The following is a 23,987-nucleotide window of genomic DNA, read 5'->3' on the forward strand; positions in this document are numbered from 1 at the left end:
ACCAGCACCTGGAATGGTTAATGGTGAAAATCTACACCTGTCGAGCGCCCACTGCTGGGCATCATCTCCATCCTCGCTATTCCCCCTCCTCCAAAAAAAACCCCTCCTTTTTGCATCGCACCCTCCCCTTCTCTGACAAGCTAAACATCGACTCGTCCCCATCGACACCAAATTTCGAGAGGATGGGAAAGGAGGCCGCAGGCCAGAGCTCGCCGGTGGAGGGGATCAAGGAGGTCGCCATCGCTGGTGGATCCCACGATGTTGGAGAAGTGGGAGGTGATGTCGTAAAGGGGAACGACGCCAACACGATGGTGTACTTGTGGCTCGCATATGCCTACGCGAGGAGACGGAGAGGTGGAGCAAGGAGGTGGTCGGAACTAGAGAGCGAATGTGGCAATTGGAGCATTGAGAAGGAGAACAGCATTGAAATGGCACAGGGATCCTGTTCTCGCGAGCGACACTCTGGTCTCTATCTGCTTTGCATGGTGATCGAAGGTCTCGAAAGTGTGGGTGTCGTGCGAGTAGCGACAGACGAATGGAGAAGTGGAGATGGGGATGGAGTGTGGTCATGTGGAGGAGTGGTTTTGGGATTAGTTTAATTGGTTGGGTTATGTGGGCTTAACATATGAGTTGTGGGCTGGATATATGAGGAATTGTTGAACATTTTAAGTCCTTACATAATTTCGGGCTCATGATAGGCACCCACGGGCGCATCCTATAACCCACACCTTCTCGAGCCCCAGCCTGACCAAACCCATGGGCATGATTCTGCACCCGCACCCACATGGCATAGAACCTATCGGGGATCCGGACCCACGAGTCCGACTACCATCCCAAACCAAATGTAGTTTTTTCAAAAGAAAAAACATCATACGTGTAAAGCAACTTTACACCAGAGCTTAGTCAGATTAGGATATTATTATTTTGAGATTTACACGCTATTTTCACTAGGCAATCTAAATATCTTTTTTTAGAAAACGAACTTGCCAATCTAAATATTCCATGCAGAAATTGGTAACACTTTATTTTTTAGAAAAAGATTAAACTAGATTTCATAATACTTCTTATCTGTCGGAGAGAGTAATGTACAATACTGCATGCAGTTTCAACGAGCTAGAGAGTAGGTCTTGACTTAACTTTTGCAGGTTTATTATTGCTTTTTCCAAATTTGACCACATAATATCTGTTGCCTTCTCAAAGGAAAAAAGAGAAGCAGTGCCAATCCTTATAGTCTGTATGGTCCACCGAGAGCATATTATGCAGGGGTGCCAATAGGGGAACCTTATGGTACCATTTGATCCTCTTAGTTCATTTGTTTGTGTAAGGAATCTACAAAATGAATGAGAAAATGATTTCTTAGTTCATTTGTAATAAACTAAAGAGGGTAGAGAATCTACCATCTTGCACACCTAATATTATGCATCTGATGAGAAGTGAAGAATTTCAAGAAGTGCTCCACATGGATATATTCGGGATACGAGTTGGCATGCATGTGATCCAATTAAGAGCAACTTTAAAAGATCATCTATAATATATCATCCATATCTCCATATGATTGCTATCTATAGATATTCACACTCCATATTACTCCACCATTCTAACAACACATTCATATTTCATCTTTCATATTCTCTCTCCTATTTTTTTAATAATATTCTATAACTAACAATAATTTTAGAAATTAGTACATTAGTTTATACAATAATTTTCGTGTTTTTTGGAATTAAATTTTGCCCTAAAAATTCAAGAAAAGTACAAAAATACTCAAATTTAGAGAATTTTTATTTAAACTTGTAAGAGATTTTTAGTGGGAACCAATTAAAATGGGTTCTTTATTATTTATTCTATTAATAAAAAAATTGGTGTGATTTTAGGAGCTAAATAAAGTCACTTTTTGAATTTTTGAAAGAGAAGAGATGAAATAAAGTGTTGAAGCAAAAACTTGCTGGCTTGTGGCTTCTCTCTGTCTCTCTACAGAGGACGCGGGGACGGATTTTGCTTTGAGGTTGGTAAGGTTTAGATTAGGCTTCTTCCTTCGAAACTTCTCTTCCGTAGCGGCTCATTCCAAAGGTGGAGTCACACCGTCAGCTTCGACCTGGAATCAACTAACGAAAAGCAAAATCCGGCATCATGTCGCATCGAAGAGCTGGAAAGTAGCCAATATGAAAGAAAGCAGGGACAAAGTGCCTTATCAGTTGATGGAACGGCGCCAAGCAACAGCAATAAGATCAGATAAATACACCTAATTCATAGGGCTGGAACACATTGGCCACCAGAATATCAACTAGGGCAAATTTTGCCACAGCTAGTATATGTAGTACAAAACCAATGAAAGCAATAAAGAATATGCGAGAAAGTTTTGTGTAAATTACAGTTTCAAATCGACATTTCTTAGTAATGGGATGACAGTTTGGAATGAGCCTTGACCACAGCAATATACCACTAGACATAACAGTTGTAGATACCGTACGAAAGCACAAACCCTTTTACTTGAACATCAGTATCCTGAATAATACGAACCACTGTACTATAGAACGAGACCAACTTCAGCGGAAGCCACCTTCCGTCCAAAATGAGCCGCCGGAGGTCCCATTCTGATTGCTCCCTTTGTTGGCGGTGCTGTGATTGTAACTATCAAAACTGTCATCTTTCCCATCATCCCAGCCGGCCCAGGAGTCACTTCCCTGATGTGGTTTCGCAGGCTCATCCTTCTTGCCTTGGTCATCCCAATCATCCCAAGAATTTGAATTATAATTCTTTGACGAAGAATTCTGAGAAGAACTCCACCCGTTGCCGTTGGTCTCATGCTCAAACCTTTGGTAAGCCTCATTGTTCTGCTCTCTGCGTTGCCAATCATCACCCCAACCGCCCACCCCTCCTTCCTTGGCATACTCCTCGACCTTTTGCGAGGCCATCGCCATTACTCCTCTCATAATCCCCCAGGTCCTGCTTCCAATCTCTGCAGTTTTATTGGCAACAACATTGACAGTTTCATTCACCTTCTGGTCATAGCCCCCTTCCCTCATCTGCATTTCCAGAAAAGCACCATTCTTAAAAACAAAGAGTAACACAAAGAAGGATAAAAAATCGGATAAATAATCACAACATAGACATCATTTAGGGTAGACTATCACCCACAAACATTGTTTCTCAGGGAGCACTGGATTATGACAAAAATTTCTCAGTCAAATTATTGCAATGAAACTAATTATAAATGATAAACAACAAATAATGTATCGGTAGATGAGAAGGGTGTAGGTCGCAGCATAAATTATAAGAGAATTTTGCTCGAGTAACACCATTCCTAAAGAGAAAAGGCAGTACAGAACTATTTTGATGATAACTATTGCTACTTGCTTGCGTGCAAAAGATGATCCGGTTCATCAATATTCAGGTGAATTCAGTGTACTATATTATTCTTGAATGCAAGTGTAATATATCATACAACAAGATTCAGCCATGACACCAGATGAGTCCAGTGAACCTCAAAGAGCAGTTCATCTCATATTATCATGAGCAATTAGACTAAGGAATCCACGAATTGGGCAGCAAGCATTAAACACACCTTTGATTGGATTTCTTTTGTGCCAACTTGCACAACACTGGCAGCAGATGCTGCAACTAGTGAAAGGCGTCCGAATCCCTGAAAAGATCAAATGTTGAAGGGACCATTTGACAACGAAGTAGCAACAAGTTACACTGCTGACATGACTGTAAATATGCACATGAACAAAGCATGCTAAGGGTATGCTCCTCTCCAATGAAGAATGCACCAATTACTGTTCAACAACATCATATATCAGGTTGGCACAAAACACATGATATCAATCCCAGAGTCACCAAAGAACTGAAATGCTAAGCATCATCAATTACTCTCTTCAATGTACTCGACTGGAATGCTGTGCAACAAAAATTCATGCAGCTTGTGCATGAAAAAGTCCCAAGCTAGAGTTATACATAATCAGGATCACAATCAAGTGTCAATAGGTGATCCTCAGATCAATGCTAACATGTACAGCTTAATGAAGACCAATATACAAAGGTATCTAATGGGCACCCAAGTTCACAAAATGTACCACACAAAATAGAAGGATGGATGCCTAATGGGCATCAAATGACCCCAGGGAGGAAAACAGCAATTGATTCACATGTAACAAGAATTGGCATATCCCCATACGTTGCTGAACAACATCTCGTAATAAAACGTCATTCCACCGTCTTTGGATCTAAAGAAAGCAACTTTATAACATAGCCATTCTCCTTTTTGGTTGATGTTATCATCGTCCTCACTCCTCGCTATGAAAAATGTTCTTGTCATCCTATTGGGGAATTTTACGTGTATATGTTAATTAGCGACCAGAACGTTTGGCTAAATGTTCTTGTCTCCTATTGGGGAAAGATGACCCATTTTACCTGGGAGACGACCTGCATGACATCGCCCTGGGCACCTCCGGCGTTTCTATTCGCCGGCAACGTTGGGCTGGATCCGAACCCGACGTACTTGCCGCCCTGGGATGGCGGGATCCCCTCAGGCTTGGATTCGTTCTCCGCCATTCTCCTGGCGAAGAAGCCCTCCTTATTGGCCGCCGACGCCTCCATCTGCTGCCTCGTGTACATGTCCTCCGTCGATTTAGACCTCGGCGGCTGCCTCCCCGACTCCGCCCCCGCGGCGCCGAACGATCCCGCCGACTGGTTTCGCCTCATGTCCGGTCGGAAGTCATCGTCCCAGTCGTCCCACCCGCCGCCGCCGCCGCCACTGATGCCGGAGACGGGCAAGGGCGGCTTCCTGGCGGGAGCGGGCGCGCCAGATCCAGGCGTCTCCTTAACGACGGGCGGGTCCGTCCACGGGCGGCCCTCAGCGAGCGCGGCGATGCGGTCGCGGTACGCAGCTGCGGCGTTGGAATTGTACTTGGCAACGTGGGGCGTCTCCTTGGGCACGCCCCGCGCGGAGAGGAAGGCGTTGAGGCGATCGTTGCCGCCGGCCTCCATCTTGCGGAGCTGCGCCTCGGTCCAGGAGTCCATGGTGACGGAGCGCACGAAGCTGATGTGCACGCCAAGGCCGCGGTGCTTGCCCGAGCACTCGAGGCACATGAACACCCCGTAGGAGACGCTCGCCCACTGCGGGTTCCGCTGCGCGCAGTCCACGCAGGTCTTGTTCCCCTGCTGCGCCTGCAGCTCCCGCAGCCGCCTCGCCGCCGTGGACGCCATCGCCGGATCGGATCTGCGCCTCGGATCCGCGGCTGGGTGGGTGGTCCGGGCAGGGGAGGACGCGGAGGGGAAAGGGCGAGGACGAGGCGGAGGAAGAGGAGACGCCGACACGGGACGGGGAGGGGTCAAATACGGTGACGCGGACGCTTCTGCCCTTCACTGCGCGCGGCGGTGCCTGGGGCAGACTGGTAATATCAGTTACAAGTGGAGGGTAGGACGGGGCCTCCGGTCTGGTAGGCGTGGCCGAACGGCCCGAACCGAACACGGGCCCACTCGTGACGCCGACACTCCGGGCCCAGCGCGCAGGGATGGAGGAGGCGGAGGTGTTCGGGTCACCGCGATGGGCGGGCGGCCAGCCAGGCGCGGACGGTTTCCCGTCTGCGAGCGGGGCGCGCCCCCCTCCCGCAGAATAAAAGGAGGCGGCCATCCACCTGAGGCGTCTCTTGGCTCTCGCTCTCGCCCTCGCGAGTTTTTCCGAAACCGTCGCGTGGTGAATCCCCGCCGAGACCCGTCGGTTTCGGCGTGTTGTCCCCATTGCTGCCCTAGCCAGACTCCGGGACTCTTACCTCCGGCCCAGGCCCTATGGCGGCGCCGGATATGGAAGCACCGGCGGCCGCTGATCAGGTAGAGTCGGAGCCCGCTCCCGCAGCGATGACGGCGGCGGGGGCGAACGACGAGGCGCAGCCGGCCACGGCGGCGGTGCCGGCGCTGCATGTGGGCGATCTGCACGAGGACGTGGCGGAGGTTCACCTGTTCGATCGACGCCTTCAGCAAGGTCGGCACCGTCACGTCCGTGCGCGTCTGCCGCGACAACGCCACAAACAGATGTGCTTAAGGCCGGTAAATTCGAGGTCAAGAAACTTAGAGACAAGTAGGAAGGTTTTATGTGTCCCGCATGCACATCCATGCAAAGCTTGCAGCAGTCCATGTGCTTTCTCGCGCTTTCGCAATGCACGTAATGTACGGACTATCATAGCTTGATAGACATGATATACAAACTGGTACAGGCTAAGTAGATTGGCTAACTGGTTTGTTAACATTTATCAGCTGTGTCTGCTCTGGAGAAGTTGAACGGTTGAACCGCAGTGTGGCATTGGAAACATATTTGTTACACACCTCCTAAATTTCAGACTAAAATTTAAGAGACGTGATCAGATAGTAGTGACAGGGTTAGAGTTTCGGGGTTGGTGGCGGTGGCTTTCCGATGGACGAGAGGCTTAGAGGAAGGTTGGAGATGGTAGGCTGGTCCGACGGGCGTGGGGGTGGAGAGATAGGGATGCCGCCGGTCACGAGCAGCGAAGAACAGTTGGTGGACGATGCTGGGTGGGAACAAGCGGAGATGGCAACAGAGTCGGGTTATTACGGTAACGGGTGGGATGCAGGGCATTAGGAGGTTGAAGACAACTGTGAGCCGTCGGTCGTCATCTGAATTTTTTTTCCAAAAACAAATGTCTATTTTTTAGCATCCGCCTATTTGTTAAGGAAAAGTAGCAATATCCTCGCCATACATTAATATTTATCCATGTGCAAGACTATATGTAAGTACTAATTGTTTACATTATAAAAAATTGCAGAACCTTAGTGATTCTGTTGACAATGCGAGCCTTCAAGAACTGTTCTCCAAGTTTGGGGATGTAATATCTTGTAAAGTGGTCAGAACTCAGGATGGAACCAGTGGAGGTTACGGGTTTGTTCAATTTACATCGCAAGAATCAGCAGATGCTGTAATTGAGAACCTCAACAACTTTCTTTTTGGTGATAGGCAACTGTATTTTTATGTCTTTTGCGATACTTATCGCGCTCCTTTTTAATGTGCTATCTGTTTGCACACACAACTTTTCTTAACATTTGTGCATGCATGTTGCTACGTTCATTAAGAAAAGTGAACGAGCTGCCAATAATGATGACAAGTATACTAATCTATATACAAAGAATTTAGATGATGACATAACAGAGGAACTTATTAAGTTGAAGCTCCCAGTTTGGTTCGATAGTTAGTGTGAAGATTATGAGGAGAGATGATGGGTCATCTCAAGGTTTTGGGTTCGTCAGTTTCCAAAACCCAGAGAGTGTAAAGAAAGCAACAGAGGCTATGAATGGGATACCACTTGGTATGTTCATTAGTCTAATATGAAATAACATAATGATGGGAAATATTTCCGTGTACTTTTGTTTTGTCTTATACTTATTTTTTTATTAGGATCAAAAACCATGAGCGGTTATTTGATCACTCGGCTCGTAACACTTAAAACGGCTTCTCGGCAGAGCGTATGATTGGTTCGGTGACGCATCGAGGCATGAGCATCGCCAGCATGTTGGGTCTACAATTCTCCCAGGTGCGATCGTATTGCCGTGAGTGGGCATCACACTGTGCTACAGAAAACCCGAGAATTCAGAGTGTTGTTTCGCCCGTATTCTCGTTTCCAATTTACTCCTCTTCATCAGATAGGAAAGGCGTCAATGTCGCTTCCCTCTTCATCAGAGAAGTAGGAGTACCTCTCAGATCCCCTGATGTTACTCAACTGGGCCTGCTCGTTTCGTGCAATCCGTAAGCAGTGCCAGGACCGACGTTGCGATCTGCAGACAAACTCTAGAACGCACGTTGATCTTGAGCAGCAGCACGAGATCTGGTTGCCTCCCCTCTTTGCAGGAGACACAATATCAAAAGGCTTTTGTGCCTGCGGATTCCTCACCGAGTGGCTGCTCATTGGGTCTTTTAAACTTTTACAGATCATGAGTGTCTGCAGTGATGGTTTTATAATATGTTGGTCTGTCAGGGCCAGCCGATGGAAGGTCATCGTGTCCCCATGGTTGTTGGATGATGCATGATCGCTAGTTTACTTTGTTACGATTATTACTTTGTGCTTTTGCGTTGGAAAGAAATTTCGAAAAGTAATGAATATTCAGTTGCTTAACATGCGCCAGAATGCTCTTGGTTCCTCTTGCTCGTGCTCTTATATGTTACTCTAGTATGTTTCAGTGCTCTTCCATTATCTTACAGCTAACGCATCGTGCTCTAAAATCAGTGGAGCCATCTTCCATTGCTCGAGCGTCGCCGTCCATCAAAATTGGTATATTTGTGTTCAAGAATAATGCACTGGCGACGCAGGGTAAAATTCCAATAAAATATGTGGACGTTATCAGAACCATTTATTTACATTAAGATTTGTTATTAGAGAGGTAGATAAAAAAAATTATATAAAAAAAATTAACACATGAATGATTATTAAATAGGAGGCATAGACATAAAGATAGGATATGGATGGTGCATCCGAGCTGCCTGGCGAGACAGCTCTTCCTTTGGATATGGTGTCAGTAGCTCCGAAAGCATTGGAAAAATGACAACTCTGAACACACGAGTCAAACATTCCCTTAATCTCTTATCTACGCTGTACCCATCTTCCATTTCGTAATCAGAATCTGAAGTGTTCTTGGAAAGATAGCAGAACCAAATTTTCTTTCATGTGCCCGCCGGGATTCATCACTTTTGCACTGCAAAGCATGTAGCTCTGCTAGAGCCGGACCGGATTCGGCAAGCTACTGCCAAGTGCCATCGGTAACACCGTACTAGGCAAAAAAGGAGCATTCGAATCAACGACAATAAGATAAGTAATGTGATCAAATAGAAAATAACGAATCTGTATGTGGGATGCATACTGATCGGGTAACATCGTCATACTTCTTTGTCTCATAGAGAAACCCAGCACATAAGGATGGTCGGCTAGTTCGCACACGCTGAGGTATATTTGGCGGCATTCATACAAGAGGGCCCTAGGGTCATCGGTTGTTACATGTATGAGTGGAGCGGTCAACGGAGAACATGACGGTTTTGCATGCAATTTGGACACGGCTTGGATTATGTTATTCTTCTTGAAGGGATCATTATTCCTTCCATGCACAACCTGCAATGAGACATTTAGTACTATATTGATAGTTGTAGGTGTCCATAGATAGCCTGTACTAGAATATCCTGTCATATATGTATTGATCTTTGACTGCAACGTTCTTGCTCTGCACCAAACACGAATCTCTGATTATTTAATAAACATTAAACAAGTATTAAATATCATAATTAATATGTACATATGTGTCCTAATTATTTGACAAATATTATGTAAATCAAATGTAATTACGTTAACACTACAGTGCATAAGACATAGTACATATGACTACACAATATAGTGAATAACACATGTGTCATTAACAAGTGCAAGTGCACCGAACAACTGCACTGGCTCGTCAACAACGACGATGCCGCACGCAATCCCCAGAGGTGTAAGCATCTGGTGGGTGTGTGGCCCTCATCCCAGCGGCCTGCGCTGGCCCCTGCTGCTTGTACCCTTGCTCATCATCATCATCGTCATATCCTGTTGCACCTCCACCGAGCGTGTATCCAGAACTGCTAACTCGGCCCTACATGTACCATGATGTAGGATCCTCATGCGGAAGTGTGGACGCCTAGAGTACATGTTCCGATGGAGTTCAGTTTGCCGAAGTCTCACCATGCCTGTACCCCTGTGAACCCCTAGGTGCATCGGGATATTGGGGGTATTGGCCACTTAGGAGCTCGGTGAACCTGCCCGCCTGCAATGCAACAGCCCAATCAAAATCTTGTGTGCCGCTCCAGGTTGGCATCTGCTGCGTGCAGTCAATGACGTCCTCATGATGAGTTGAAGGTGTCATCGTAGTCTGAGGAGGTTGTGTCCACTGAGTGGGGCTGTGAACCCAATGTACACTGCTCGAGATCAGGAGCCTCTATGAACTTATTGGCTTCAGTACAAGAATGTGGCACATGATGCTCCACAGACGAAGGTGCATCTCGTGATTGTGCCCCACGGGCACTGGACGAGCGTCTGCTGTGGGAGGCACGGGACGGGTCCATGGCTGGTAGGTTGTACCCCCTCGAACGCGGGGCACAACCACCTATACCACGAAACCCAAACAACAAGCGAGACCCTCTTGTCCTCATGTAGTCCCGGAGAGGGCTCCGATCCCTCAACGTTGATGACCCACTTGCTTCCCCACATGCTTGCTCCGCCTACGTATGCATTTCATACCTGAAAGTGCATCTAGGCCCCCTAAGTGGGTTTTGGCTTATTGATGACAAAACGATTAAAGAACTAACATGCTTTGCGAGTATTGAACATGTATAAGCATTAGTTGTGAAGGTAAATGACGTTTGACGCCCGTCGAAACAATTGAAGAATCAACGAAGGGTACAAGATAGGGTTTACATTCATTTTACTTTTGAAATTGAGTCTAGGATAGATTTTTTCTTAGATGGATGGATTTGATTGCTTGATTAGTGTCTCAATGCTCAAGAGATCCTTTAGAACCACCCAGTTGGGAGACACATTCACTCACGGACACGAAACTCTTTCTGAAAAACTTCAGAGTCCGGAGTCTCCGGTGTTCACCGGATACTCCGGTACTCAGCGTTCAACTAGAGTCTCCGAGATAGACTCCGGCAGAGAGTCTCGGTTACGGTTTAATCTTTTTAAGAAAAAGACCGGAGTCTCCGGTGTTCACCGGATACTCCGGTAAAATGTTTAGCGTGCAGTCGGAGTCTCCGAGGTAGACTCCGGCAGAGGCTCTCGGTTAGCATTTAATCTTTTTGATAGAACACCGGATACTCCGGTACCTGGAGATGCCGGAGGATCCGGCTAGTCTCCGGACTTAGTCTGTTTTGGAAAATCTGTCAGGACCGGAGACTCCGGTGTTCACCGGAGACTCCGGTAATTAAACAGAACTGTAACGGCTAGTTCTGACACGTTCGTGACCGTTCTGACGCCGTTTTTAGAATTTGGACCGGAGACTCTGGTGTACACCGGATACTCCGGTAAGCTCTGACAAAAATAGTAACGGCTAGTCTGTGAGAGAGGGCTATAAATGCCCCCTCTCTCCATAGCATTTAGAGCTTGCTGTGGCTGGTATTCTTGAGACCTCTTGAGCACTTTAAGAGCATTCAAAGCCCCTCCAATCATCTCTAGAGAAAAATTTGCAAAAATTTGAGAGTGTGTGTTTGGAGAGGGTTCAAGCCACTTGGGCATTGATTTCTTCATCGAGCATCTACTGTGATCATCTCCCTTGAAGCTTTGGGCTTCTAGAAGATAAGGAGTCACCCGAAGAGCACCCAAAACTTGTGGTGTGCCTCGGGAAGTTTGTAAGCAACTTCATATTGAGTAAGAATTTCTAGCTTGATCTTTGTGGTCGCTAGAAGAGGATAGGGTTGGAGAAGATCCGGCTCTTTGTGAGCTCCTCAACGGAGACGTAGGCACTTCTTTGTGAGGTGGCCGAACTCCAGGATATATTCTCGTGTTCTTATTTGCGAAACTTACTTTATCGTGTGCATTTGGTAATTTGTCATTTAAATTGCTATAGTGTCAATCTTGCTAGTTTTAAGTGTTATTCTAGCTTTGTAATATCTACTTGACCTAGTGCATCTCTTAGAATCTAGCTGTGGTCTTTAGTTCAAATTTATTCTGAAAATTCCTGTCAGGCCGGAGACTCCGGACTAGACCGGATACTCCGGACCATACCGGAGTATCCGGACTTCACCGGAATATCCGGCAGTTTAATCCGCTGTTTTTAGTTTTATTTTTCAGAAAAGCCTATTCACCCCCCCCCCCCCTCTAGGCACTTTCAATACCCCACTTTGGTTTGTATAAAATGAGGGTTCTGTCTGTAATACGGATGTGTAACTAATGAAAATCATTAGAAATACAGCATCACTTACCACCATATGAAGAAGACAGGCACGATCCTCGAGGAAGGGTCTGGGGGCCGGCGGTACTAGTCCATTGAGTAAGGAGGCACACTCCTGGAATACAACGGAACCAACTGTAAAGGTATCCAATACATGTATTGAGTAAGTACCAAGTTATCAGGGCAATTGAAAATCACGTATTATCGTTGTACCTATTGCCCCGTGAAAATCATCATTCCCTTGTGATTCTCATCGTACCGTAGCTAAAGAAGCTCGGGAAGATGAACGTGATCCATGCCAATAATTTCAAGCCTCATGGTTCAATAAAAAATAACATAAGATAACAACTATTACAAAATAGGTACAACAACTAATACATGAATAACAATTTACAATACAAACCATATCTGCGATTAACTTCATAAAACAAACTAAATTGCAACAGCTGTAATACAATACGGTTCGATCATAGCCTGATAGTTTACCGCCGGGTTGGACAAGTCCTCCTGTCATGGCCAGATTGTTTACATATTTTGCACTTACGTAGGCCATCAACAGCATCTGTTGCATCCATGTCAACTTGGAGCCTCGTGGCTCTAGGCCTTTCAGGATCCGTGCGTTGTGCTCGGGGATAAGGTACCCACTTAGGCCCCTCGATCGCTTTGTAGCTGTTTCGATGTTGAAGGAACGCATCTTTGGAAGCCATGTGCTCCTCAATGCATTGATCATGAAGTAGGGTGATACGTATTGTGATCCGTCGTTGCCGCACATGTCCCTGCAAGCGACAAAGACATTGGAGCACGAGATACGGTGCAGTTTTGGCTTATTGCATTTGCACTTCACCTCGTGAGGACCAATTTGATATTGTTGCACGGTGTCCCCTGCGCTATACCCTGAAGTGTACCTGCGGCGACACATGACCTCGAATTCATTGTTGGCCCGGTCGTAGATCTTAGTCCGATGAAAGTGTGCCTTATTCCTCCTTCTAGACATTATTTCCTCCACCTTAGGTGTAAACCGCGTGATGCACTCCATTCCAGCTATACCACGGTCTCGAAAGTAGTCAGCTGTTCTATAGAATGTGAGCTCAGTGATGGCATACAACGGGAGGCTGCGTACACCCTTTAGGACATTATTGAACGCCTCTGCTATGTTTGTTGTCATGATCGTATACCTAACATGAGAGAAAACAATTTTAGATGAGATATTTGCATAACCAAGAGTAAAATACGATCATTGAAACACTATGTTCTAACCTGGCACTATGAGTGTCATGGATTAGGACCCAACGCTTCGTCGGCTTTCCCGCTATTCACTGGCTAAACGTAGCACGTGAACGGCTAATGATGGTTTGGCCCCTCACCATTTGCGTCCGCAGATAGTCCTCCTGTGCTTCCTGCTCTGCTATCATCTTGCGAGTGGTCTCATTTAACTCTCGTCATATCTCGTTGAACTTCGCCTGCTGGTTCTGAAGACACAACCCTTTGAACCTTTTTACAAGACCCTTGTTATGGTACCTTGAGTACAGGTTCGCACCCAAGTGTCGTATGCACCACCTTCTCTTCACATCAGGCCATGCAATGGAGTAGTTTGTGCTGTCATGCAGCACATCCAATGCATGCAAAAGGCCCTTGTTGCGGTCTGAGATGATGCAAACTAGTTCCCTATTGCCAACGAGACGTGTCATCACCAAGGTGAGGAACCACAGCCAACTATCATTGTTCTCACTCTCAACCATTGCAAATACGAGAGGAATGAACTGATTGTTTACATCCACCGCCATCGTTGTCATAAGGTTACCATGGTACTTGCCGCTAAAAAATATGGCATACACACATACAACTAGCTTGTAATGTCTGAAAGCTTCGATACATTGTGCAAAGGACCAGAAAAACCTAATAATGTATCGGTCAGTGCTGCTGTATGACCCATCCTCCAATTTGATCAGCTCATCCGCCATGGCCCACTGAGTCCCTGGATTTGTCATGGCAATCTTCTGCAGCAGCCTCGGGGCATAGTTGTAAGACTCTTCGAAACTTCCAAACAACATCTTCAACGCCTTCTGCTTCACTCACCACGCGGTGTGGTAATTGATCAGCATACCCGTCTTAGTCTGCACCTCCTACATAATGGATTTTGGCGACAAACATATGTTCGTGCCAACAAGGGTGATGAGTTGGGCTATGAACCTCATATCAATGGTGTGGCTCACATTCCTAACAGCCTCTTCGCTGCATGTATGTAGGGTGTGTCTACCCAGCACAAAATAGTTCTCGTATTTTGGCTTATGTGCTAGTGCAAAGTAAGGATAATTCGGGTGCTTGATACACCTGACCTCATACTTCGTAGGGTTAGACCGGACGCACTTGTGGTCCCTTCTTGTGATTACAGCATAGTTGCTAATAAAGTGGATGACCTCCTCCCTGTTCTGAAACCATTGTCCCACCTGTATGTCCCTATTCTAGTATCCCCAGTTAGATAAAGTGTTATACTCAATGATGATATAATCTAGCAGCCCAACACCATGAAAGTACTGGATCGTCGGTACCGGGTCATCATTATCAGCAGCTTCTTCATCCACGCTTCCACCGGCTTCATCATCCATGCATCCTGTATCTACCTCAGTAGGATCCACTCCAGGTCCCTCTGTACCGGAACTACCCTCCCCGACATGCCGTCCTCCCCATCATGCATCACATGATGGCTTGATTCTTCCACGGTAGTCACCGCTTCACCTTGCACCAGTCGTGATACTATATTTACGTACACCCTCATTTCAAAGTTCTCCTCCAATACCTTGCGTGAGTACAAAGCCCATATGTTGTTCCTTCTCAACTCGAACAACGTATGGACAATGACCGAGCTGTTTGGCACAAGCTGTGGTCACACGTCCTCTAGGACAACATTATAGGACTGCTGATTCACACACAAAAGGTTCATAATATGTGATTTTAGGCCATCTAGATCAATAGATAGCTTAAACATACTCTCTATGTGCTGGCAGTTCTGAATTGATACGAGTCTCCCATGCAAAATAGCGGGACGTTCTCTGCTAAACAAATGTAAATGTAAAAAATAACTATTTAGATGTATGTACAATAAACAACTAATTAGGCCCCATACATTAACCTAAGTGATAAAGCTAATTAATCAAATTAGTTATGTTAATTTGGTCTACAATGTCATATTCGGCACATCATGTTACTCTACTTAACCTAAGAGCATCTCCAACAGAAAAGCTATCTGGTTCGCTATCCTGTAGAGAGACGAGAGAGAAGCCAGCTAGCATTTGTTTCAAAGCTCTATTTTTTCTCTCCTCTTTCATAAATTCATGTCTATGGTGGGATCGTAACTCCGGTTATCATGCCTATGGCAGGATCGTAACTGCTTATGTGGTGGGTTCGTAACTCTGGTTACGATGCCTGTGGCAAAATCGTAACTCCGGTTATCATGCCTATAATGGGATCATAATTGCGGTTACACTATGGTAGATTCTGTTACGAGATCATAATTGTGATTACCACACCAGCACACACATTGTACATTCCTCTACCCTATGTCCACATGCATATGTGGAGTCGGATTTAGCTAGTTTGCTGGAGTGCTCTAAGTGAATAAGCTAATTAATCAGATTAATTTACAACTCTAATAGCTCTGCTTACACTACGTAAATACTCTAATTATGTGCTTTAATTTATCAAAGTCATTACACTGACTAATCAAATTCATTAATAAAATTATATAAATACTTTACATACTCTAATTTATCAACTTAATACCATTTAACCAATGTATTTGAACCAAATAAACAATCGACTTACTCTAATTACATTTACTAATCTAAATATTAAATGCATAATCTAAGTACTTACTATTATGGAAGGCAGTCCTCTCCTCGCGCTGCTGCTCGTCCTGGCTGCTCCTCCTCCTCCTCACTACTCCGCTGCTGCTAATCGCCGAACGCTACTACTCCTCTCCTTGCACTACTCCTACTCGCTGCACTACTGTTGCGCTTGTGCTCTGTTGTTGCTACGCTGCTGCTCGAGCCATTTTATAGCCAGCATGCAAGCCAGGGTCTTGTGGTTTGCTTTTCGCAGCAAACAAGCTGAAAGAAAAAGCAACCTGGCCGAAAGAATAAAGCAAAAGCGACGTAACGTGACGCCAAAGCAAAAGCAGAAATGGACCGTGACGTGATGGCACCGAAAAAGTGATTTTTGACACACCGTGTACCGAATATGACACTGTTGCCCGTTTTTATATTATGATAATTTATTTTTGCTTTTGTTTTTGGACCTATAATATATAATCAGAATAAAAACAAACAAAACTTAAAACATGAGTTGACTTTAACATCACTTCTTCTCTTACTCTACTGCTATTAAATATGTCCTGACAAGTTAGTTCAACACCTACCCTATAACTAACAAAGGCTGATCGCAGGTTTCCAGCAATACTAACACTGCTACCGTCCATTGTTGTTGTGCCTGTTGCAGAAGAAGTCAATGTTGGAGGTGCACCCCTTGGTGATGTTTGAGAACCTAATATTGGTGCAAAAATCGCTTGCTTGAGCATTTCTAATTTATTTTGTTTATACTACTACGAAAATGCAAGTCTGGCCTCGTGCTCCATGGGGGAGAAGTTACCTTTGGAGACAGTCAACTGTACAGTTTCTGTAGCTTAGTCTAGGAGAGCGCAACCTTTGTTGAGAGTCATAAGTTATCTATGTAGTTTCCGTAACTTCTTTTCATTTTCAAGGACTTAGTTTCCGTAAATTATATAGAGCCTAAATGCGTACTCACTTGCTGAGTTTGTAGCGCGTGCGCTGGTTGTCATTTGTCACACATGTTTCCATCTTGTTGTGATGGCAGCAGGTGCTCTTCTTTGTGCTGTATAACGACACTTCAAATCAATGGTTACTCATCTTGTTGCGCTGGTTTTTCGTTCAATAAGAGATTGATAATAGCAGCAGGTGCTCTCGCATCTCATGTTCGAGCGCTCCAAGATGCTTACTTCTGACATGTAAATGCAGTTCAACCCTGAAACTCCCTTTTGCTGTTTAGATAGCCATGGCCCCTGCTGCTTCGGCGGCGCGCTGCTTGTGGCATGTTATACGAGCCCGATAATTCCTGGGCATGCCGCAATGTGCGGATATTGTCCCTATCATGGGCAGTTCTCTTTGTAATGTACAGCGTGCTTGCGTGTTTATTTTTGGAGGATTTGGTCTGAACATTGGTATGTCCTATTCGGCATCACCGCATCAATGCGTAAGCAAGCTCTTAAAACTTTGGATCATTTCAGCGTTATATGTGGCACGTTTACACGTCATATCTAACCCTGGTTGAATTAGCGCTAGTTCAGTGTCAAGGATTCAATTCGATGGTTTCATATAAGCAGCTCATAGCTCTAGACTGTAGGTTCCATCTAGTCTGGATCAATAGAAACAACAACTGGAAGAGCATAGCCAAATGTCTGTGGGTTAGTGTCGATGATAAATTGAAACAATTGGGAAGCTCTAGCATGTAACGGTATGAGCAACCATGTAAAGAAGGTAGAAATAGCATCATCGATTTTGTATTCATAAGTAGCAAATTAGCAATAAACGAAAGTCAAAAGGCTATCAATCAGATCACCACCCGCAAGAACAATGATGACAATCATCTTACAACGCAGAAATGTGACACCAAACAGATGAGAATTGTATCTCCAATTCTCCATGGCCATATCAAATCAAACTCCTACCGGATGTCTCTGATAATACTTATCCATTTTGTGATGTATAACGACAGTTCAGCACAACTAACCACACCATCCTACAGTCTTGTTTGTCGTGAAGCCAGTGTGTGAGGAATGAGTATCCTGCTGAGCAGCAGGCTTCGGTTGCCTCGGTTTAGCAGGGTCAACGAAAATGACCCACCCATCCAGAAACTTGGCATTCATCTCCTGCCGCGCATTTTCAGCCTCTTCTATGGTCGCATATCTCACGAATCCGAAACCCTTTGACCTCCCAGAAATTTTATCTGTCACGACTTTTGCTGTACAAAGCAACAACAGCACCCTACAATTAGCAGTGAGGAAAAGGATGCACAACGATCAGAGCATTACTACTAGAAGCAAGCCTTGTACCTTCAACGAGCCTCCCAAAAGGAGCAAATGCGCCCTTAAGCTTCTCATCTGTTGTTAGCCTTGAAAGGCCTGCATTGAATAGCATTAGGACTGTGCATTTCTGATACCGAACTGAACAAGCTGAACCGGACCGGTCAACTCAGTTTGACCGGTTTCGGTGTACGGTTCGGTTCTGAGAAATGTGGAATTTTTCAAGTTCAGTTTTCTCGGTAAAAACCATTTGTAAACCGAATAAGCCGAAAATGAAGAAAAATAATAGGACGTTTGAGGATTCGAACTCTGGTGGGAAACAACATGTACTTAGCAGACAAGTCGTAACCACTTGGCCAAAGTGTGATTGTGTGCTATTGGAAGAAACTTTAACAATTTTATATAGTCATGTTGGTTCCTCAGCCTCATAAAAAGGCAAAAAAATAAAAGTTCTCTTCTTGGTCAGGACTTTCCTCTATTTAGTGTCAAACACGACCAGATGCCTCTCTCTCATCTTGGGCTGGGCTAACTTCTGAAGAGTCATGTTTACAATTCATGTCAAGTTTGGTAAATATGGTATTAACCGAAACCGCACCGAAATAAATTGGTATTAACCAAAACCGCACCGAAATAATTTGGTATTAACCAAAACCGCACAGTACACTAATGAAACACCGTTTTAACCAAGCAAACAATATCGTATTAACTGATATACCATACTCCCCAAACCAAAAAACCGAAGAAACTGAACGAACAGTCCTAAATAGCATCAAGCAGATATTATGAGCCTAAAAGCGGTTTTTTTTGTAAGGGAAACATAAAGGCAAAATTGAACTGGGAGCTGCTGCTTACTGGGAGTTAGTACTTATTGAGCATAGCAACCACATACAATCTTAATGAAACAAGGCTACTTTTACAATGAACAAAGAAAGCAAGGCAAAGGCACAAGTGCAAGAGGATTTGGCGACGCAGGAGCTGCTGATATGTGGATGCTAACCAAGTGCAACAGTTTTAACAACAGTGATTCATCGATACAGCACATTGGTCATATCTAGATCTGCATCGGATTGCTCGTACAAACATAGCATAAAAGCATCGAAGTATCAGCAACTCTAATTTAACAGGACAGGGTAACATCACAAATTCACAGCACACACAAGCAGGCCAGATCTTTAAAAAAAGACCGTGAAATTGCGTTCTCTGATGCTATCTTCTAATTACAGTGCGGAGGAGAATGAGTTGGGCGGGAGGTGGGGAGGAGGCGGAGGAAGAGACGTTACCGCTGACGAAGAGCTTGGGGGTGGTGAGCGGCGGCACGTTGGCGACCTCGGTGTCGTCGCCGAATATGGAGGACGGAGGTGGCAGGGTGGGCGACGGACCGGAGGAGGAGGAGCAGAAGGTCGCGCGAAGTTTGGAGGAGGAGGATGCTGGGGTGGAGCTGCGGAGTAGACGGCGGAGCAGGGCGGAGGAGGAGGAGAGGGCCATCGCCGGCGGCTAAAACCCTCGCCGCCTCTTGCTGTTAGTTCCAGTTCTCGGTGCGGCCGTCTACAATTCGTGGGTTCGGTTGGGTGCTGGTTCTGGCCCAAGAGAGCCTGCCTGTTTGGGAATGTAGGCTACAGCTAACCAAATGGGCCCTATCTAATGGCCCGTGACCTGTTGCTGTAGATATGTCTCAACCACGACATGGGCTACAGATTAGGCTGTGTAAGAGCCAACACCGCGTCACGCCGGGCTGGCATGGTGTCGACGGTCGACATGCACGGGTTGTTTCGTGCACCATTGCACCTCTTACCGGTAGAGTAGTATCACTATACGTCGATACCAGTATCATGCAAAGTTGCAAACTCCTCCACGAAAACCATCACCAGCCAACATTGTTATGGGCATGGGAGCACTCACAACTCACGAGTCAAGAAACACAAAGACGCCTCCATCTCTCTCAGCCTCTCTCCTATCTCGATTTTTCTAATTTTTTCCCTGAATTTTTTTTTGTTTTTTTAATGGGCTGCATAGGCACACCGACACACCGCTGTTCGCTTGTTCCCAGCCTTGGCCATTGAACGGTGCGCCTCTTCGGCTCTTCTCAAAGCAGCGCGCTAGGGGCCAAGGCCGTCACTGGCTCATTGCCATACTGCCTCACGCGATCACACCATTGGCAGTCAAGGCTTGCAGCCTCTGATGTTGCCAAGGGCCTCCCCTGTCCCCTCCTACTGTCGTGGTGCAGGTCGCCCATCTCATGCCTCAGTCCCTCACTCAGGTACCAAACGGGCTAAACGTGCTTAATAGGCCAAAGTCAGCGCATGATGCCTACCATGTCACGAGCAGCCCATTAGGCACAGTCTTACATGGGTCGTGTTTGGGCCCAATGCTCGGTCGAACCTTGTTGTGCCTAATGGGGCGTGCCATTTCCGGGTCTGGGCTGCCCATTAGGCCTGCTCTATCGTAGGCCTGCCTGTTCAAGATTTTTTAAAATAATGCAAATAGATGTAAGTTTACCGACTTTCGATAATATATCTGAAGTTGATCTTCATATATCTTATAGGGACTAGTTTGTAACAAAATTTCGTATTAGGTGATAGGAGATGCGAAGGTTAAACTTTGTTACAATTACAAACTAGTTTACGTGGGATATATAATCAAAGGATGATCAACTTTGGATATATTATCAAAGTTTGATCAATTTTATAACATATAATCAAATTTTCGTTTTTTAAAAAATACAAATTTAGACGACAGGAATCCATATTTGTAATTTTTCAAAACAAATACATATATTTACAATATTTGATTTTAAAAAATAAAAAAAGTTCCCTGTTCTCTGTAGTCGTGTAGACTCTCTAATGGCCTAATGGGGAACGCGGACCTGATCCCATTTTCCATCTAAAAATTTATGTATTTCAGACGGTGACCGAGGCTTAGGAACTTAATATGAATTTTGGACAGACCTCTAAGAAAAATACTCCGTTTTTGTCGGATTTTTTCTTTTTTGCTTCAGAATTCATGGCATTCATTTCATACAGGATGGCTTTGAGCCTGTGGCTAGGGTAAGAATCCATTGAGACATGATGACAGAGAGTCAGAGATGGCTTGAGAAAAGTAGATTGAATTTGAACTGATTGAGACGAGTTGGATACTTAATAGGTAGTTCTTAATCACTAATTAGTTTTTTATTAAGTTAATTAGGTGAAGGTGAATCATTAGTTCAATTAAATAAGTTTTAGGTCGATGCAATGACAAAAAAAATTCCAAAACTTTCATCCTAGAGCTGAGTGATCGACCTAAAGAAGAGTGGCTTTTCTTTCGCCCAAGACAGGATCACAAGAACCGTGAAAGTGCCAAGCAAATTTCACATTGTTACTCCACTGTAACATCCTAAACATTTGGTAAACAAAGCACCATTCATCAATGATGATTGATGATAGAGAGTCTAATCCACCCAATTTATTCAAAATTATCATTCATTTATACTTGCCACAAAATGTTGATGCAATTACAGTCTTAGAAATAGGGCAGGACCGCCAATGGACGGCAGCCCAGCGGCGTATACACACAGATCAGAAAGCTAAGAAGGCCAAGGGCGCTGGCCGGCCGGCTCGCTGGTTTGGTTTCCTCACGCGGATGGGAGCACCTTCTTGACGATATCGTCGCTGAGCGAGGCGATCTGCGCGTCGAGCGCCTTGACGGCCTCCTCCTTCTGGTCCTCGAGGTTGGCGAGCGCCTCGACGAGCTCGGCCTCCACGCGGCGGCGTCCCTCGTCCAGCTTGGCCTCCAGCTCCGCGGTGGTCTCCTTCTTCATCTTGTTGAGCGCCGCCGCGATCTCGGCGCGCGCCGCCTTCATGACGGCGGCCGCCTGGTCCTCCAGCTGCTTCACCTCCTCGGAGGCGTCCTTGACGCCGCCGAGCTCGGCGCGGATATTGGCGTCCCGCTCGTCCATGAACTTGCCCAGCGGCGTGAAGTAGAGCTTGTCCAGCGCCAGCATCAGCAGCAGAAACTCGGTCGCGATCGCCGGGAGCGTCAGGTTGAAGTCGAACAGCGCCGCCTTCTCCATCTGTTCCGCCAGCGCGGGGAGCGGCGCGGCCGCGGCCGCCGCCGCTGCCGTCGCCAGCAGCCGCGGGAGCTGCTGCGCCAAGGGCCGCCGCGGCGGCGCCGAGCCGGAGGAGGAGGCGACGGGCTTCAGGAGCGTCGCGGCGCGGCGCGGGGAGCAGGAGGTGGTGGCTGCAGCCATCATAGCCGTCGCCATGGGTGGGTAAGCGGAGGCGGAGGCGGCGGCGAATCAGTTGAGGTGTGTGGTGGGGAGCGTGGAGGCGGGGCATCGGCTATCTATCCGAACGGGTTGGGTTGTGGTGTCTCGTCGAACGGAGGCCACACGATGCCGCTGCTCGCTCCGCCACCAGACCACTAACGCCTTCTCGATATTCTGGGTCTCGGCTTTCGAAAAGGCCCTACCATTTTGGGCTTATCTCCCTTGAAGCCACTACGCCACGGGCCCCGTACGGCCGTGCCCACTCGTGGGCTTCGTAAGGCCTTTTTGGCCCATAATCTCGCACAAAACAAGATCCCAATCAAAAAGGCTTGTTGATCATAATTATCATCATAATTCAGCTTATAACAATCTAATCCTTAGATGATAAAAATTCAGCAATCTAGATTGTAGCAGCTTCTATAGATTATACAATTCAGTTTCTGTAGATCCATAATGTACAAAATATTTTTTATAATCTCCTGCGGAAACAAGCATTAGCTTAAGCAATTAGACTTCTTTTGGAAAGTTGGCGCGCTCACACACGCGAGGCCGTTTCTTGGTTTGGCATCAACATGTGGGAAGTCTACGTGTCACCCATGCTCCTGTGTTAGTTTATTTTCTCGCTAATTCACAGATGAAACGCTGGTGTGAAAATCTTTTACCAAAAAGATAGTCAGTAAAGCTTTGGCGAGGCTAACCGGGCGTAATCCAAACGTGCACTTCGTCTAAAAAAAGCAGTTAATCAATGTCCACCGAAATAACGCGCGTACGCGCCCACCTATATCGTCTGCGCCGCTACCGGCGGAAAGCTCAACACCCGAATCTCCACCGTCCACCCTCCCACTCTAGAAATCCAACGTCTCCTTGCCCAGACCACCTCACCGATCCGCGTCCCAACCCTCCCCACCAATCCCCTCACCCCGCGAGCCTCTATATTAATTCCCCTCCCCCTGTTCGCTTCCACTCCACGCCAAGAAAAAGCCTCTCGTCACCAATCGACCTCCATTTCCGTCGAGCCCGAAGCGAAACCGACTCCGAGCCACCGATGGCGCCCAAGGCCGAGAAGAAGCCCGCGGAGAAGAAGCCGGCGGGCGAGGAGAAGGCCGACAAGCCTGAGAAGGCGGAAAAGGCGCCCGCGGGGAAGAAGCCCAAGGCGGAGAAGCGCCTTCCCGCCTCCAAGTCCGCCGGCAAGGAGGGCGGCGACAAGAAGGGAAAGAAGAAGGCGAAGAAGAGCGTGGAGACGTACAAGATCTATATCTTCAAGGTGCTTAAGCAGGTGCACCCGGACATCGGCATCTCCTCCAAGGCCATGTCCATCATGAACTCCTTCATCAACGACATCTTCGAGAAGCTGGCCCAGGAGGCCGCCCGCCTCGCCCGCTACAACAAGAAGCCCACCATCACCTCCCGCGAGATCCAGACCTCGGTGCGCCTCGTCCTCCCTGGGGAGCTCGCCAAGCACGCCGTCTCCGAGGGTACCAAGGCCGTCACCAAGTTCACCAGCAGCTGAGCGAGCGGCGCCATCCACATATTTAGGCCTCTTCTAGGGCTCCCTCGCCGTGTCCCCAGCCTCCCTATCTTGTGCGTGCCCTCAAATTTCGTTTTTTTGCCCCCGTCAAGCGAGAAGATCGTGCTTAGGTAGTAGCTTAGCTGGCCTGCTTTGTAAATCGTGCTGGATTGTAATGAACGGCTTGGATTTCAAGAAACGGATGTGGAGTGTTGTCGCTATCGATGCGT

At 46.4% G+C, this 23,987-nt stretch overlaps 4 protein-coding genes across 4 annotated transcripts; 1 reads left to right on the forward strand and 3 right to left on the reverse strand.

The window, feature by feature from the left end:
- Positions 1 to 2,201: 2,201 nt before the first annotated feature.
- On the reverse strand, positions 2,202 to 5,312 carry LOC133912187 (ADP-ribosylation factor GTPase-activating protein AGD7-like). Its single transcript, XM_062354796.1, has 3 exons — positions 4,414 to 5,312; positions 3,566 to 3,643; positions 2,202 to 3,026 (listed from the first exon to the last, which is right to left on the reverse strand). The coding sequence occupies exons 1-3, from the start codon at positions 5,206 to 5,208 to the stop codon at positions 2,547 to 2,549; spliced, it is 1,353 nt and encodes a 450-aa protein (XP_062210780.1). The 5' UTR covers positions 5,209 to 5,312; the 3' UTR covers positions 2,202 to 2,546.
- A 12,198-nt stretch (positions 5,313 to 17,510) lies between these two features.
- LOC133912188 (organelle RRM domain-containing protein 2, mitochondrial-like) lies at positions 17,511 to 19,605 on the reverse strand. The gene is made up of 3 exons (XM_062354797.1): positions 19,288 to 19,605; positions 18,038 to 18,106; positions 17,511 to 17,946 (listed from the first exon to the last, which is right to left on the reverse strand). Exons 1-3 carry the CDS (start codon positions 19,490 to 19,492, stop codon positions 17,711 to 17,713), a joined length of 510 nt encoding a protein of 169 aa, XP_062210781.1. The 5' UTR covers positions 19,493 to 19,605; the 3' UTR covers positions 17,511 to 17,710.
- A 1,821-nt stretch (positions 19,606 to 21,426) lies between these two features.
- On the reverse strand, positions 21,427 to 22,324 carry LOC133912189 (ATP synthase subunit b', chloroplastic-like). Its single transcript, XM_062354799.1, has one exon. The coding sequence runs from the start codon at positions 22,245 to 22,247 to the stop codon at positions 21,618 to 21,620; it is 630 nt and encodes a 209-aa protein (XP_062210783.1). The 5' UTR covers positions 22,248 to 22,324; the 3' UTR covers positions 21,427 to 21,617.
- Positions 22,325 to 23,201: 877 nt separating this feature from the next.
- LOC133912190 (histone H2B.1-like) lies at positions 23,202 to 23,978 on the forward strand. The gene has a single exon (XM_062354800.1). The coding sequence runs from the start codon at positions 23,296 to 23,298 to the stop codon at positions 23,758 to 23,760; it is 465 nt and encodes a 154-aa protein (XP_062210784.1). The 5' UTR covers positions 23,202 to 23,295; the 3' UTR covers positions 23,761 to 23,978.
- Positions 23,979 to 23,987: the final 9 nt, after the last annotated feature.

The sequence above is a fragment of the Phragmites australis genome, chromosome 3, assembly GCF_958298935.1.
Source record: "Phragmites australis chromosome 3, lpPhrAust1.1, whole genome shotgun sequence".
Classification (NCBI taxonomy): domain Eukaryota; kingdom Viridiplantae; phylum Streptophyta; class Magnoliopsida; order Poales; family Poaceae; genus Phragmites; species Phragmites australis.